This window comes from Schistocerca cancellata, chromosome 4, assembly GCF_023864275.1.
Source record: "Schistocerca cancellata isolate TAMUIC-IGC-003103 chromosome 4, iqSchCanc2.1, whole genome shotgun sequence".
Lineage (NCBI taxonomy): Eukaryota > Metazoa > Arthropoda > Insecta > Orthoptera > Acrididae > Schistocerca > Schistocerca cancellata.
The window spans coordinates 929,102,234-929,118,484 of NC_064629.1; the positions used below are offsets into that span (position 1 = coordinate 929,102,234).

General features: G+C 43.1%; 1 protein-coding gene across 1 annotated transcript in view; it reads left to right on the forward strand.

The window, feature by feature from the left end:
• Nucleotides 1–15,062: 15,062 nt before the first annotated feature.
• The window catches only part of LOC126184510 (ceramide kinase), a gene marked incomplete at its 5' end in the record, with an annotated part of 98,681 nt that continues 97,492 nt past the window's right edge, over nt 15,063–16,251 (forward strand). Inside the window, one exon of the mRNA XM_049926903.1 lies at nt 15,063–15,231. Coding sequence (XP_049782860.1) covers nt 15,063–15,231 — 169 coding nt within the window. The remainder of the gene's footprint in view (nt 15,232–16,251) is intronic.

Below are 16,251 nucleotides of genomic sequence, written 5' to 3' on the forward strand. Positions count from 1 at the left end.
CAAGAAAGGTGATGGTTACCGCTTTTTTCGACGTCCGAGGTCCGATACCCATCGAATTGCTCGAGCACGCAAAAACCAGTAATACTGTCGTGTACTGTGAGACATTCCTTAGCCTACGCAAGTCCACCGAGAACAAACAGCATGGGCTGCTCACGGAGGGAGTGATTCTCGCTCCACGACAACGCGCGTCCACACGTCTCCCAGGTCACACAAAAATCGATGTGATGGTCAAGTCCAACTGGGAGCAGCCTGCCCACCGTCCGACTTCCACGTGTTATTAACTCCCAAAGCGAAGCGCGTCAGCTCGCACGACGAAGTGAACGACTGGCTCCTGTCACAGCCACAGGAATTGGGAATCCTTCGGCTCGTGAAACAGTGGGATAGTTGTGCTCAGGCCTCTGGTGATCACTTTTGAATGAAAACTTCAGTTGTACCGGCTGTGTTGTTTCGTACCTTTCCTTTTAAACCTCCTCATATTAGCGGCCGATGGCACCGCGTTGTGTAAGAGGAAGAGCAGGGTTTAAGATACCGTCGACGATGATGTTCTTAGAGACTGAGCACCAGCTCTCGTTGCAAAAGGATGGGGAAGAATATTGGCGGTGTGTTTTTCATCCGAAGCATCCCAGGATTCGCCTCAGGCGGTGTAGCATCAATCTGGATGGCGGTTCGGGGATTTTAACTGCCGTCTTCCTAAACACGAGTCCATTGTCCTACCACAACGCTACTTAGTTCGGTAAAAGAACAAGAATATTAGTTCCGGTGGTTTATTGCAGACAGAGCTGGGATGGACGCTGCTAATCTGAGAAATGTCGCAAAGACAGATGTGCCAAATCTTAGCGAGTTACTGAAGATAACGTTTCAGATGAGGGAAAGGGAATAAAAATGAGGAAAATAAATCATGTTAGAATAAAAACGTAGGCAAAGCTACCCTTAAGCTTCTGTTATTTGCTCTGTGACTTGAAGACACGGCGGGTAACACTATCTTTTTTTTTTTTTTCAGTACCTTCGCAGCAAAGTATGTAACTGGAGACAGTTGTTTTCTTGCGTTATTCAGTGTCCACGATAATAACTTGTAATTTATCGTCGTTTTCACAAAGAAGTGACCACTTGTACTCTCCCTTGTCTTCTCCGAATGCTTGAAGAAGCTTTAAGCAGTGGAAAAGAATACACTACCGAGAGAAGAGCGTACAGAATACGTTGGACTGCCTGGAAAGCGTGGTCCAGGGAAGTTGCGGAATAATTTTTTCCGGCTATCGCTGGCAGTACTTCCGTGCTAAGACTATTAAGGAGGCTGTAGGAAAGGATGGAGTAGCACCGTTGCCGCTTGTCGATTAAGAAAATCTGACTGTACATATTGTGAAGATGAAGCTTAGGTTAATCAGCCTCGAATGCGCGCTAGCGCTATGTGAACACAGGAGATCACCTAGTTGTCACGTAATACATTTGGTACTAGTTCTGAAATTTTACAGAGAAAGAGATGGTTAACATTCACTCATTGATATCTCTAAAAGTGTAAGACTACTAAGAAAACATTTATGGGTTAGAGCTAAACGCTGATGTCGTGTAGCTCCAATTCATTGCAATGTCAAACGAGAAAATCAGCTGTCTTCATGACTCAGCGCGCTGTAACAACAGATGAACTTCCATCACAGCAGAGCCTGTAAATTCATCTTTTTTATGGTCGGAAAATGATAATCGTTTACGTCTTCTTTCTCTTGTTCTGTTTAATACACACTTACACTCCTCACAGCTACAGGATGTATACTAAATCTTCGGAAGTATCAAGCAAAATTAAAATCAGTGCTTTTAAATTATTAGCATTTCTTCTGAGATTAGAAACTGCAAGAATAGTTACGACACTGGTGATGGTATCGTCTGGCACGGAACTAGTGCTTGTCACCGTAGAATCCATCAGAAGATGTAATACAGCCGTCCTTGTGATGTTATTTGTTATATTGCTACTAACTGGTAGTTGATGGTTGGAGGCACAACATCATTGTTATGGGTAGTCTGCGAAAACCAGATCATAGTTCAGATTACCTTCCATTCGGAAAGTGGGTGCACTCAGGGACTGTTATGTGACTTATAAATTATTGAGTGCAGCAATCAGTCGTCCTTTTTTAGATTTTATTACGTAAATCCATATTTCGGCTAGTAGCTAGCCATTCTCAATGCGCTATTTTCTATTGTCAGTGAAAGTAAGTCCCTGTTGTTTGGGCGTCAGCCACAGTTCTTTGAATACTGTGACTGACGCCCGCACAACAGGGACTTACATGCATTGACAATAGAAAATAGTGCATTGAGAATGGCTGCCTACTAGCCGAAATCTGGTTTTGCGTAATAAAATCTAAAAAAGGATGACTGATTGCTGCACTCTACAATTTATAAGAGAGATTATAGATGCTGGCCACTGATGAATCGTGTATACGACTAGAGTTAACCCCCTCAGCATCAGTTAAGGCCTAAAGATGGTGCATTGAAGCACCGGAACTGGTAGTCATATCATAAGTAAATCATAGGTGTTCCATTTTATTACGTAAGTGAACGGCCGAAGTCCCTCAAACCTCCAGTCAAAAGGATGGACGTACAAAATTCATCAGAAGTATATTATTGGAAGTCACAGTCACATACAATTATTTGACTGATAGTGCTTTCGCCACCTGTTATTTATTTCCTTCTAGAGACAGAGACACGCCTGCAATTTCGGCTTTGTAGCCATTGTCAAGTGATTCGTTATTGTCCCTTCGAAATTTGTTACATTGCATGTCTTAGCACACGTAAAGAACATCATAGTTATATCTGTCGTCCTCTTGTAAAATTATAGACAACTTGCATGTTACTTTCACTTAGTACTCTTAGCATATCATACAGCCGATTTCAATACTAAACTGAAGAGACGTGTTTGTATAGAAAACCGTGACGCTATTTGGTGCGTACCCGATACTGGCGAGGGGCATTCAGAGTGGTCAGTAGCGCTTGTGCTAACAACTTTCCAGTGGTTCATACAGTGAACTACAAACTAAGCCCAGAAAGCATCACATATTAGCCATAAACGGTATTTGTATTTCTTCTGTATAGCAGAACAGTTTGACATGTTGCCCCGAATTAACGTGGCGACTGTAACGTCACGCCCCATGACTTTGCTTTGTGGACTTGTCTCTCCAGTTTAGTGTTCAGCTCATTGATAACATATAAGTGGTACTAACAAAACAGTCTCTGTATGGTCAGATAATGAATATGTTGTTTTTGACATGTACTACGACATACAGCCTAACTACTCTCGAAGAAAACTATAGTCACTTTACAGTAACTCCAAAGCCGAAATTGCAATAGTGCATCTTTAAGCAACAAAACAGAGCGATGCTAATTACAACGTCTTATAGCAGAAACCATCACGACATTTGTCTGAAATAATTTAGGGTAACCACCGGAAACGTCACTCAGAATGGTTGGATGAAGACTGGAGCTTCTACCCTCCCGATTACAAGCCCATTCTATTTAAAACATTGCTCTCTAGTGTACCGCACTGTTTTACAAATAAATTATTTAATAATGAAATAGTTTAATGCTACACTGTTCATTTATTTTGCACTTCCACTGTACATCCAATATTTAATAATACTACACACACTAGCAGCTGATGTTGTGCACCGCAGCTTTCCAGTTGCTAGCCTGAAAAACTGAGTTAGCACCCCTCTATAACGAGTGATATATTAAGTTCAGAAAAAGGATAAGCTGTTAGTATTATACACTGCATAGCTCTTGGAGTTAATCTCTCCAGAAAGGGGAATAAAAGAAGGAAAAATATAGTGTGAAAGTGTTATGTGGAATGTTAGATGTTTTACTATCGTTATTATTATTTGTGTTAATTTTTTGTCAAACCTGTACTCTGTGTTGTGCAAGTAATCCTTCAATGTATAAAATATGTGGGTTAAAAGGTACTTTTGAACTGCCTTTTTAAATAAGTTTGTTTTAGCAGTTTCTGTAATCTCCTTTGATATTTCATTGTACAGTTTTTTTATTCCTTCGTAGAAAGAACTGTTTAGAGTTTTATGTTTATTATTTCTTGGTAAATGTAAGTTCCGTCTAGATTTTGTTCCATGGTCGTGGACAGAACTGTTTGTGCAGCAATTATCAACGTCGTTCTTGATGTGTACAGCTGATTGGTAAATGTATTCACATGGTGGAGCTAAAATATTCAGAGTTTTGAACAAATCGTTACAGTGAGTTCGACAACTGTTTTTGATTATTATCCTTACGGTCCTTTTCTGAAGTTTGAAAATTGTGTTCATATTTTATGCATTTTTCCCCAGTGTTACACACTGATGAGAGGATTCTAAGGACATAACAATCTGATGACATTCTGTGTGCAAGTGTCTTCGTGTTTTGACTCTACTTGAACTGAGAATCAATATTCATTCCTAGAAATGTTGCAGGTGTTACACAGTCTATAGCTGTGCCATCTACATTTAATTTAACTGTGTCATTTTCCCTCTTCAAACTGAAATTCGTGACATTTATTTATTTATGTTCAATGCCACTTCATTGCTCACTGGCCAATTGTAAACTGCTTTGAGGGATTCATTTGCTTTCTATGCAAGGAGCTCTCTTGCTTCCTCACTGACTATTATACTGCTGCCTTCAACGAAGACAACTTTTTCCCCGTGACTAACACTACTGGGAAAGTCATTCATGTATATAAGGATATTGGTCCTAAAATGGTACCCTGAGGAAATCATATATTAATGTGTTTTCGCTCTGATAAGTGTTTTAGTATAAAGCTTCAGACATGTTTGAAGTATATGTTATCTCTACTCTTTGTACCCTGTCGGCTAGGTATGATCGGAATCAGTCATTAGTTGTCCCTCTTATTTCTAATGGTTCTAGCTTATTTGGTAGAATATTACGGTCAACAATATCAAAAGCCTTAGAAAGATTCAAAAACATGCCTGAGGCAGACACATCTTTGTCAAGAGATTCAGTACCACTTTTGTGAATTCTACTATGGCTCATTCCGTACTTCTACCACTTCGGAAACCAAATTGTGATTCATGATTAACATACGATGACAAGAAGATAGAAGAAGTGGACAGTGTTAAATTCTTGGGATTACAGCTTGATAATAAATTCAACTGGGAGGAGCACACCACAGAACTACTGAAGCGTCTTAACAAATCTCTGTTTGCAATGCGAATTTTGTCAGACATAGGGGATATAAAAATGAAAAAGTTGGCATACTATGCTTACTTTCATTCCATAATGTCATATGGGATTATTTTTTGGGGTAATTCATCAAGCCAAGCTAAAGTTTTCCGGGCACAAAAACGTGCAGTAAGAATTATATGTGGTGTGAATTCAAGAACATCCTGCAGAAGCCTGTTTAGGGAACTAGGGATACTAACTACAGCTTCCCAATATATTTATTCCTTAATGAAATTTGTCATTAAAAATATATCACTTTTTCAAACCAACAGCTCAATTCATGGAATCAATACTAGAAATAAGAATAATCTTCACAAGGATTTAAAGTCACTTAGTCTTGTACAAAAAGGTGTGCATTATTCAGGAACACATATTTTCAATAACTTGCCAGCAGCCATAAAAAGCTTAACAACCAATGAAATTAAGTTTAAAAGAAGCCTAAAGGATTTATTGGTGGCCAACTCCTTCTACTCCTGTGATGAATTTCTTAGTAAAACCAACTGATTTGTATATAAGTACAACATAACTTCTGCACAATTTCAGTGCAGTAATGTGTTCACTGAAAATTAGTGTGTGTGTGTGTGTGTGTGTGTGTGTGGTTGTGTGTAAGTATAATCTAACTTCTGCACCATTTCAGTGCAGTAATGTATTCATTGTAAATAAGTATTACAGTAGTTGTATTACATGTTTATTACCTTATAAATAAATAAAAAACTTTTTTATTTTAAATTCAGTGCATTAGTATTTGTAAAATGACTCTTAGTGTTCATTAAAAAATGACGATCATCCCACTTGGGACCTGTGGAATGGTACATTAGCTTATTTGTTTTAGTTGTAAATATTTGTCATGTATTGTTGTTTTTCTGACATGTTCCACATCCTGGAGGACCTCCTCACTACGGATCAATTGGAATGAAAGTAAATCTAATCTAATCTAATCTAAACTTAAAAGGTTCTGTTTGTGTAAGTAACGCATTAATCTGTCGCGCATCTCACGAATTAGCCGGCCGAAGTGGCCGTGCGGTTAAAGGCGCTGCAGTCTGGAACCGCAAGACCGCTACGGTCGCAGGTTCGAATCCTGCCTCGGGCATGGATGTTTGTGATGTCCTTAGGTTAGTTAGGTTTAACTAGTTCTAAGTTCTAGGGGACTAATGACCTCAGAAGTTGAGTCCCATAGTGCTCAGAGCCATTTGAACCATCTCACGAATTAGGGATTCCTACGACCATGGTTCGAAGAATTCAACACAACAGATTGCATCTGCATGCAGATAAGGTTCAGGTAAGACACACGTTACAATCAGATGATGGAACTTGTCGAACAGCTTTTGCAATGAGATATTGGCACAAATCGACACCATCATTGAGTATCTTTAACGAATTTGTTTTTCTGATGAGGCTGCTTTCCATATATCAGTTAAAGTTAACAAGCACAAAGTGTGGATGGTCCACACGTTGCCTTAGCACATGTCAGGGATTCCTTAATATGGACATGTAGTGCCGTTGAATGCACAACGGAGTCATTGGCCCTTTCTTTTTTGTCGAAAAACCAGTAACAGCTAACATCTATCTGGATATGCTAGAACAGTTTGTGGAACCGTGACTGTGAGACTTGCAGGCTGGTATGATTTTCCAACATGATGGTGCACCACCCCATTGGGAATTACATGTTAGAAATTTTCTGAATGAAACATTTCCTGACAGTTGGGTTGGGCTTGATGGTCCATCTTTCTGGTCTGCGAGATCACTAGTCATTTAAATTTCTTTTTGTCGGGCTACGTAAAGGACATGTTAAGAAGGATAATAGACGCTATTGCTGCTGTTACACAAGGAATGTCGTCAAACGTATGACGTAAAATCGAACACTGATTTAACATTCTTCGAGCAACAAACGGCGCATACGTTAAAGTTTATTGACATTGTAACAAAAACTTAGAGATTGTACTTTCATTTATGTAAAACATTCTCGGTATTCTTGCCGCGTCAGTTCTGGATAAAATCTCGAGCTTTCGACGATTACCTCCATCGTCATCGTCAGGAGCTGACTGTCTTCACTGCTGTTTTATTTTATTTTTTTTATTTATTGAATTTCGATCCCTCCCCCCTGCTGCTGGCAGCAGCTTATTATGCCGCTCTTCAACCTACAGACTTCGTTTAAAAAAAAGAAGAAGATAATATATAATAAAAAAAAACAGGCGTCAAAATCGGAGACAAATGGTAACATGGCGAAAAAAAAATCGTGGAACTTAAAACAGAGAACAAAGGGATGATGATGCTAATAAAATACATATGAAGAAGACAGGTAAAATAATAGACAGACAATTAAAAAACACGGCGACAGTCTGGTTTCTGTTCGCAAAAGACATAAAATTCACACCCTGCGACAGCATGGTTTCTGTTCGCAACACGGGAAAAGACGAAACAACACTGAACAGTCACTGGAACACTGCACTAAAATATGACATACCACAGCCGAGAGCAGGTGGGGGGAAACTGGTCAGATGATGGGAAAATAAAAAGGGGGGAAGGTGAGGAAAAGCGAAGGGGGGAGGGGGGAAAGGAGCCAATGGAGGATGAATACCCATAAGAGGAGTGGGGGGTGCTGGGCAGACGCGACAGGGAGTGGGGAAGGCAGAGGACGGAAAGACAAAAGGATTCGGGTGGGGAGGGGGGAGAAGGGAGGTAGGGAGAGGTTAGGCGGGGATCACTGCTGCTGTGGTAGCCTTTTTCATAGCCCGTGGACGGCTTCTGATTGGTCGGCTTATGACTGGTCGGTGATTACGTACTGCTGTCGCAGACGTCACTGTGCGCGCCGGTGACGCCACCGCTTCCATTGGAACGTAAACCTTGGAAGGAACGTCACTGCTGCTTCTCTGCATCAAGCACTCGTTTCCATGCAAAACTCAGATGGTATCCTCTCATCATCATCATCTTGGACAGTTTCCAGCCACTGGCTGGGTCTGTCGGGAACACAAGCCTCTCCATCGTGTTCTGCCTTTCCACCATTCCCCCTCTTCCACCTTCGTCCAGTTCTCTCCTCTTCTCATCACACATTCCTTCACTCCCTTCACCCATCTATCCCTTGGTCTTCCTCTGGGCCTCTTCCCCTCCAGTTGCAGATCAAGCATCCTCTTTGGAATTCTTCCCTCATCCATTCTCTTCATGTGTCCATACCACTGCAGTCTTGATTTTTCTATCCTGTCCTGTACTGGTTCCTCCTTTAGTCTTTCCCTCACATACACATTTCGCAATCTGTCTCGTCTTGTTACACCCAACCTGCTCCTCTGGAACTTCATTTCACTAGCCTGTATTCTACTTTTGTCGCTTTTGTGCATTACCCATGTCTCACTTCCGTATGCCAATATGGGGACAAAGTAGGTTCGGTATATAATTCCCTTGGATTTCTGTGGCACCTCCTTGCTCCGAATAAGCCCCCTAATGCATTTGTAGAACTGCCCTGCTTTTCTGCACCTTTCATTTATTTCCATTGCGTTTCCCCCCTTTCTTTCAATCACGCTTCCCAGGTACTTGAAGTTCTCTACCACTTATAGTTTTTCCCCTCCACAAGTTATATCCACATTTGGCCTATTCTTCTTCCTTGTTGTGACGATTATTTTACTTTTCTTTGCAGAGAAATGCATTCCATATTGTGCTGCCGTTGCCTCCCATGCATCTAACTGCTCTTGCACCTCCTTCTCGCAATTTCCCCATAACATCAGGTCATCGGCAAAAAGCACTGCTTTCATTTTATGATCTCCAATTGCATCTGATACTTGCTGTAGGATTTCATCCATAACAATAATAAACAATAAAGGCGAAAGTGCACTTCCCTGTCGCAGCCCATTTTCCAGCTTGAACCATGCAGTACGTTCCCTCCCCACTTTCACACAACTCTCACTTCCCTCATACATTTTTCTGACTTTTCGTGTTATCTCTTCATCTATCCCTTTTGCGTTCAGCACATCCCAGAGCTTGTCCCTACAGATACTGTCATACGCCTTCTCAATATCCAAAAAGGCCATGATTAAGTCCTTCCCGTACTCATAGTGCCTCTCCTGCAGTTGCCTTACCGCAAATATGAGGTCCGTTGTTGATCTTCCCGGTCTGAAACCCTACTGCTCCTCTTGCAGTCTACTTTCAATACTGCTTCTTATTCTCTTCTCCAGGATCTTTTCATAGATTTTTCCACAGTGGCATAGCAGGGTGATTCCTCTGTAGTTCTCACATCTCCTTTTATCCCCTTTCTTGAAGATCGGGACTATAATTCCTTTCTTCCAATCCTAAGGAATTCTGTTCTCCTTCCACACCACCCTCAGCACTCTGTATAGCCACTGGGTTCCTACTTCTCCTGCTGCTCGTATCATATCCACTGTTACTTCGTCCCAACCTGGTGCCTTGCCCCCTTTCATCCTCTTTATGGCTTCTTCCACTTCATTCCAAGTTAGATCATCAATTTCCCCACTATTATAATCGTCTGCTGCCTTAGGCTCTCCATCGTTGTTAGTTACCCGCTTGGCGGCATTCAACAGATCTTCAAAGTACTCCTTCCAAATATTTTTGAGCTCATGCATTTCCTCCACAACTCTTCCATTATTATCCATGATCCTCAGGCACTCGCTTCTGTCGTTCCTCTTATTTCTTACCATGGTGTAAAGTACTTTTTTGTTCCCTTCACTGTCCTCTTCTAACATTCTTGTCCATTTTTCCAACCACTTCTTCTTCTCCGCCCTTACTATGGTCTGTGCCGCTTTCTTGCTTTCCTTATATTTTACCCTAGCTTCCTCTGTTCGGGTCTGGAACCATTCTCTGAAGGCTTTGTTCTTTCGAAGTACTGCCTCTTTACATATGTTGTTCCACCATGGGGTTTCCCTACTTCTCCTCTTTGTGCTAGTTCTTCCGCACACAGTCTCAGCTGCCTCAACTAGAGCCCTCTATCGCGGTTAAAGTTATTTTGGCTCATTCTTATTCCAACAGCCTCTTTTATAACAGAATCCCAGTACGTGGAGGCATGGGACAGAATTTTTGTTTCATCGAACAATATTTTATGTTTGTTCGTGAGGCTGTGCTCCACAATTGCCGATTTCTCCAGTTCTCTGTTTTTAATATTGCGTTGGTGTTCTGCACAGCGGTCGGAAACGGTACGAATCGTCTGACCTATGTAATTGTTTCCACACTCACAGGGTATATTATAAACTCAAGGGACCCTGAGGCCGAGATTGTTCTTAACAGGGCGCATCATCTCCGTAATTTTCTTAGGAGGACCAAAAATCGGTCTTATACCTCGTCTACGCAGGACTCATCCTATTTTGCTGGAAATCGCGCCATAAAAAGGAAGAAGCGCAATCGGTGTTACATCCTGTGAGTGTGCAGCATTTTCACGTTTCCTGATGCGCCCTGGAAACGAGCGCTTGATGCAGAGAAGCAGCAGAGACGTTCCTTCCAAGGTTTACGTTCCAATGGAAGCGGTGGCGCCACCGGCGCACAAAGTGATATCGTCTGCGACAGCAGCACGTAATCGCCGACCAGTCATAAGCCGACCAATCAGAAGCCGTCCACGGGCTATAAAAAGGGCTACCACAGCAGCAGTGAACAGGCGATCATTGTAGGCAAAACCACCCCTTCCTTCCGCCTCCTTGATTTCTACATCACCATGTATGGCCGTCCTATCGCCCTCACTCCCACCCTTAAGTACCTTGGCGTCACCCTCAACCGTCGCCTCTCCTGGACTCCCCACCTCCGGACAATCCAAGCCAAGGCACGCTCCCGATTCAGTCTCCTCAAGCTCCTCTCTGGCCGTACGTGGGGTCTGGACCCCTCCACCATTCTCCACACCTATAAATCCCTCATCTGCCCTATCCTTTGTTATGCCCATCCGGCTTGGATCTCCGCCCCCCCCTACTTTTTACAAATCCCTCCAAATCCTTGAACGCCATGCTCTCCGCCTCGCCTATCGCATCCGTCTCCCCTCCCCTACGCGGATCCTGTATGATCTCATCCCCTTCCCCCACCTCCTCCTTTTCCTTGAAAGGATACGGATCCTGTACACCTCCCGTAAACTCGATCCTCCTCACCCGCTCATCTCCCCGATCCTCTCCCACCCCCGCCCGCTGCCGCGCCTGTATTCCCATGTCCCATCCGGTCTCCATCTCTCCACCCTCCTTACCCTCTCCCAAGGTGGCTTCCGCCAGCTCCCCCTCCTCCCCTCCATCTACCCCTCTTATCAACTTTGACCCTGCCCCATCCCCCACTTCCGGTGTCCTTTCCTTTAGGCACCCTCCCTCCCTTCTCTTCCCTTCCCTTCCCTTCTCTTTCCTTTTCCCCCGTCCCCTCCCTCCACCCCTCTTCCCACGGGCTTCCCCTCCCCCTTCCTCCCTCCCCCCTATCTCCCCTGCCCGTGGCATCTCTGCTCTCCCCTCTCGCTCTTCCACTCCCCTTCCTCCTCCTCCTCTCTTGGCAGGTCCCCGGACTCGCACACGCATAGTGAACATTCACGCGCCGGAGATCATCGCCATCAGTGTCTCGTGTGTGTGCTTCGTTTTGTGTTTCGCGTTCTTTCGCAGTTACAACTCCACTGTTCGCATGTGCCGTCGCCGTCCTCCGTGTTCTGTGCGCCGTGTCAACAAGTGTTAGTGTTTTTATCGTCCAGCGTGAACGGCTTCATGTTTATTGTTTTTTGTCTCTACTTTTTTTTGCCCGCCATTTTCATTGTATTGTCTATGTCGCCTCTTTGTCACATGATTGTACCACTTAAGGCTGAAGAGCGGCGTACTATGCTGCTGACAACCCGCCTGTATGAGGTGCTAAAATTACAATAAAGAAAAAAAAAAAAAACAGCAGTGAAGACAGTCAGCTCCTGACGATGACGATGGAGGTAATCGTCGAAAACTCGAAATTTTATCTGGAACTGAGAAAAACTTCGTTCCCATATACTTTCATTTGTCATAAACTACAATTTGTAGGTTTTGTAGTTTTTATTTTTGCATTACATTAATTACTGATAACTCGACAAAGACTAGGTCTACCGCATAATTTCATTTATTATATTTGTCCTTGTTTGCCTCTCAGAAAATTATGTTGACTTTTTTACTTGAGACTTTATTCTAGAAGTTCTGTAAATTTATTGAAAAAAAGTGTCCACACTACTACAAGGAGATCGATACACACACAAAATGATTAATTGCTTGGTTCTATCAAGCCCCTTTAACTCAGTAGCTGATATTTCAAAGTGGTCAGCTCGATTACTGTACTGGGTTCCTTTTCTGATATAACTATGTGATCCTCCGCCTTTCTAGGTAGTCCTGCAAGGCGTCACTCCTTTCGTACAATGATAATACTACAGTTTGGATTTCCGTGTCCCTACATCAGTGCTGTGACATAAACTATTGTGCAGTTCAAAGCTTGGAGCTCAACTTCAATTTGTTGTATTGTATTTTTTATTGATTGTATGTTTTGACGAAGGACTGTTAATTCTTTGGAAGGCCCATGTTGATTTTTCCAGTGGTTTCTTTTTCTTTATGACGTGTAGTATGTGTATCATTTGGTGTGTTAGAATCTATCTTGTATCAAATTTTTTTAAACTGCTGGAGCTAGTCCTTAGGCAGGGGAAGCTGTTGTCTGGATTTATCCTAAAAAAGACCATCTCCTCCTACCCGTGACAACAGGTATCTGACCGTGCGTTACCCGAGATTCGCCCCCTATACTTTCGTGAATCAGCTGATCGACCTTCCCTTCCCAGTCCTGTTGGGCTGTAGACCGTGCCTACTGAAAACCCATCTATTGATAACCCTGACAGGCACGGGAGCAAATGCGCAGAATCGGCTGTCACCAGTGCCGTCTCTAATCGCACACTAATCCATCTGACACCTCCCATTAAGGTGTGGCTGATTGCAGGAGCAGCTGAACAGCATGCTATCTTGATAGATACAACAGCCGTAGTCCAGTCGATTGCACATGCCTACTCTTACCACGATACGTACGCGCAGGCAGTCTCTGGCGGCGACGACAGCACAACAGACAACCGACAGCATTGATTCCGCAAGGACAGCTTTTATTCCGTCAGCGGCCTCGGATGACGCGGGAATGTGTGTATCGTGCGTAGCGAGGTGAACACTCACGCACCCCCCTTCTGTAGGCTTTTACATTGAAATAAAGGAAGACATCTACCAGTACGCAACGGACATGTCTGTACACGAGCACGGAACCATATCCAGCCACCGATAACATCTCAGCTCGAAAAAGAAAATAAAAACCCAAAATAGTGCGCTTTTATAATGGAATAAAATTAGACAGCAAACTTCCACTAGTGAGCAGAGGCAAAAGTGAAATATCTGCCTTCACGGATACCCTAGAAATTATATACTAGAAAAGTTTTTTTTTTCTTTCAAGGATTACCCAAAATGATATGTAAATTATGTTGACAACTTTCTAATGATTAACTACTCTGATTAAGAGATATTTTACAATACATTCAACAGAATAGTAAAATATGCTGTACAAAAATATAACATATTAAAGGAAATAATGTATGTACCTATTTATGTGTCTGTGCTGGTGAACATTGTGATATAAATCCATAATCGCATATTGAAGCACAGTTGATCGCGTCAACTAGTAACAGACTTTTTGACCCTAACCTAAAGGGATATTACATAAATCATAGCACAACATTACTGATTCCATAGATACCATACAATCCTCCTGAAATCATATTTTACAATTCCTGTACGAAATCCATATGTTGAATGTTGAAACGTATTAAATAATTTAACTCATCACCCTGTATTACGCTACTATAAATTGAGGATCTGTTACACCTAAAGATCATAGTTCTCGGAGAGCGAGGAGGGACCTACTCATTTGGCCAATTGCAAAATTCTGTCGCGTAATTACGATGCAATATTGAAATTTAGTTAAATGACTATTTTCAAAAGTAACACTCATTCGACTAACATTAGAGGATAAAAGATAACGTCTTACACATACAAGTGTAACCCAAACGCATCGGGAGAATTAATAGAATATTGATAGTAATATTAAATTCTCCGTAACTTCCGAAACGTTACAGAATCGCGAGATCTAAGGCTAGTTTTGGACTAAGCACAAAAATTCCTTTAAGGTGAGATATTTTACACATCATTTCGGATCAATTTTAAGTTCAAAATTTAATTTTGTTACCGACTTGGAGTTTAATAAACGTCACAACATTTATGTATTTGTGTCTGTATTGTGTACATTTACGATTGACAACAGCCATACGATTCGTATTGTTTGCGGACGGATAAATCAATTAATAATAAAGAAATAAAAGGAAATACATAGCAGTCGAACGGCGAAGACACGATCGTTTAGATAATGTCAGAACGATTCGGAAAAGCAGCCTCTGAACACTGAAACACAAAATAATCGTGTCGTACAAATCGTTTATGCGCTGTTAATTTAAATCAGTCCACGTAACGGTGGAGGTATAATCATTTGAAACACGTATGGGAAAGATCGAAAAATGAGAACGGGTCAGTTACATTCTCGATTAGGGATAATCTAAAATGTTCGCCGTCAAGGTAAGGGATGTACATTACGTGTAGCTCGAAGCAGAGTGTAGGCTGCCACTCGGTGCGACGCGTGCCGGGAAAAGAGGAATAGGCAGAATCTTTTACTGAACATATGTGACATTGCCAGAATAGAAGAAAGCGATTGCACGTAAATTAAAAATGAAAAAAAGTTGTAGGGAAAGTTTGAGAGTGTAGTACAGTGGAGGGTGTGTTGTTGCAGCGCGGAGCACGCTGTCGCTGTCGGACGTGCTGGCGGCGCAGTACGTGCACAGCGCCGACCGGGCGCAGTGCTGCGGCCCCGAGGAGCCCAAGAGCCCGTGCGGCAGCGGCGACGCCGGCGCCGGCGGCGCGCACTCCAGCTTCACGCTGCACTACGCGGCGCGCGCGTCGCGCTGCCGCTGGCAGTACCGCTGCGTCACCTTCAACCACACCGACCCCCGCCAAGTCGCCTCCTGGGTCAAGACCATCCGCAACTACCTCGCCGGTACGCCTGTCGCGAGGCCACGCGCTCTCGCCGGGGGGGGAATCGGCGTAGCCCGACTTCTTTTACGATTGTACGAGGGCAGTTCAATAAGTAATGTAACACTTTTTTTCTGAAACAGGGGTTGTTTTATTCAGCATTGAAATACACCAGGTTATTCCCCAATCTTTTAGCTACACAACACAATTTTTCAACGTAATCTCCATTCAATGCTACGGCCTTACGCCACCTTGAAATGAGGGCCTGTATGCCTGCACGCCATTCCACTGGTCGATGTCGGAGCCAACGTCGTACTGCATCAATAACTTCTTCATCATCCGCGTAGTGCCTCCCACGGATTGCGTCCTTCATTGGGCCAAACATATGGAAATCCGACGGTGCGAGATCGGGGCTGTAGGGTGCATGAGGAAGAACAGTCCACTGAAGTTTTGTGAGCTCCTCTCCGGTGCGAAGACTTGTGTGAGGTCTTGCGTTGTCATGAAGAAGGAGAAGTTCGTTCAGACTTTTGTGCCTACAAACACGCTGAAGTCGTTTCTTCAATTTCTGAAGAGTAGCACAATACACTTCAGAGTTGATCGTTTGACCATGGGGAAGGACATCGAACAGAATAACCCCTTCAGCGTCCCAGAAGACTGTAACCGTGACTTTACCGGCTGAGGGTATGGCTTTAAACTTTTTCTTGGTAGGGGAGTGGGTGTGGCGCCACTCCATTGATTGCCGTTTTGTTTCAGGTTCGAAGTGATGAACCCATGTTTCATCGCCTGTAACAATCTTTGACAAGAAATTGTCACCCTCAGCCACATGACGAGCAAGCAATTCCGCACAGATGGTTCTCCTTTGCTCTTTATGGTGTTCGGTTAGACAACGAGGGACCCAGCGGGAACAAACCTTTGAATATCCCAACTGGTGAACAATTGTGACAGCACTACCAACAGAGATGTCAAGTTGAGCACTGAGTTGTTTGATGGTGATCCGTCGATCATCTCGAACGAGTGTGTTCGCACGCTCCGCCATTGCAGGAGT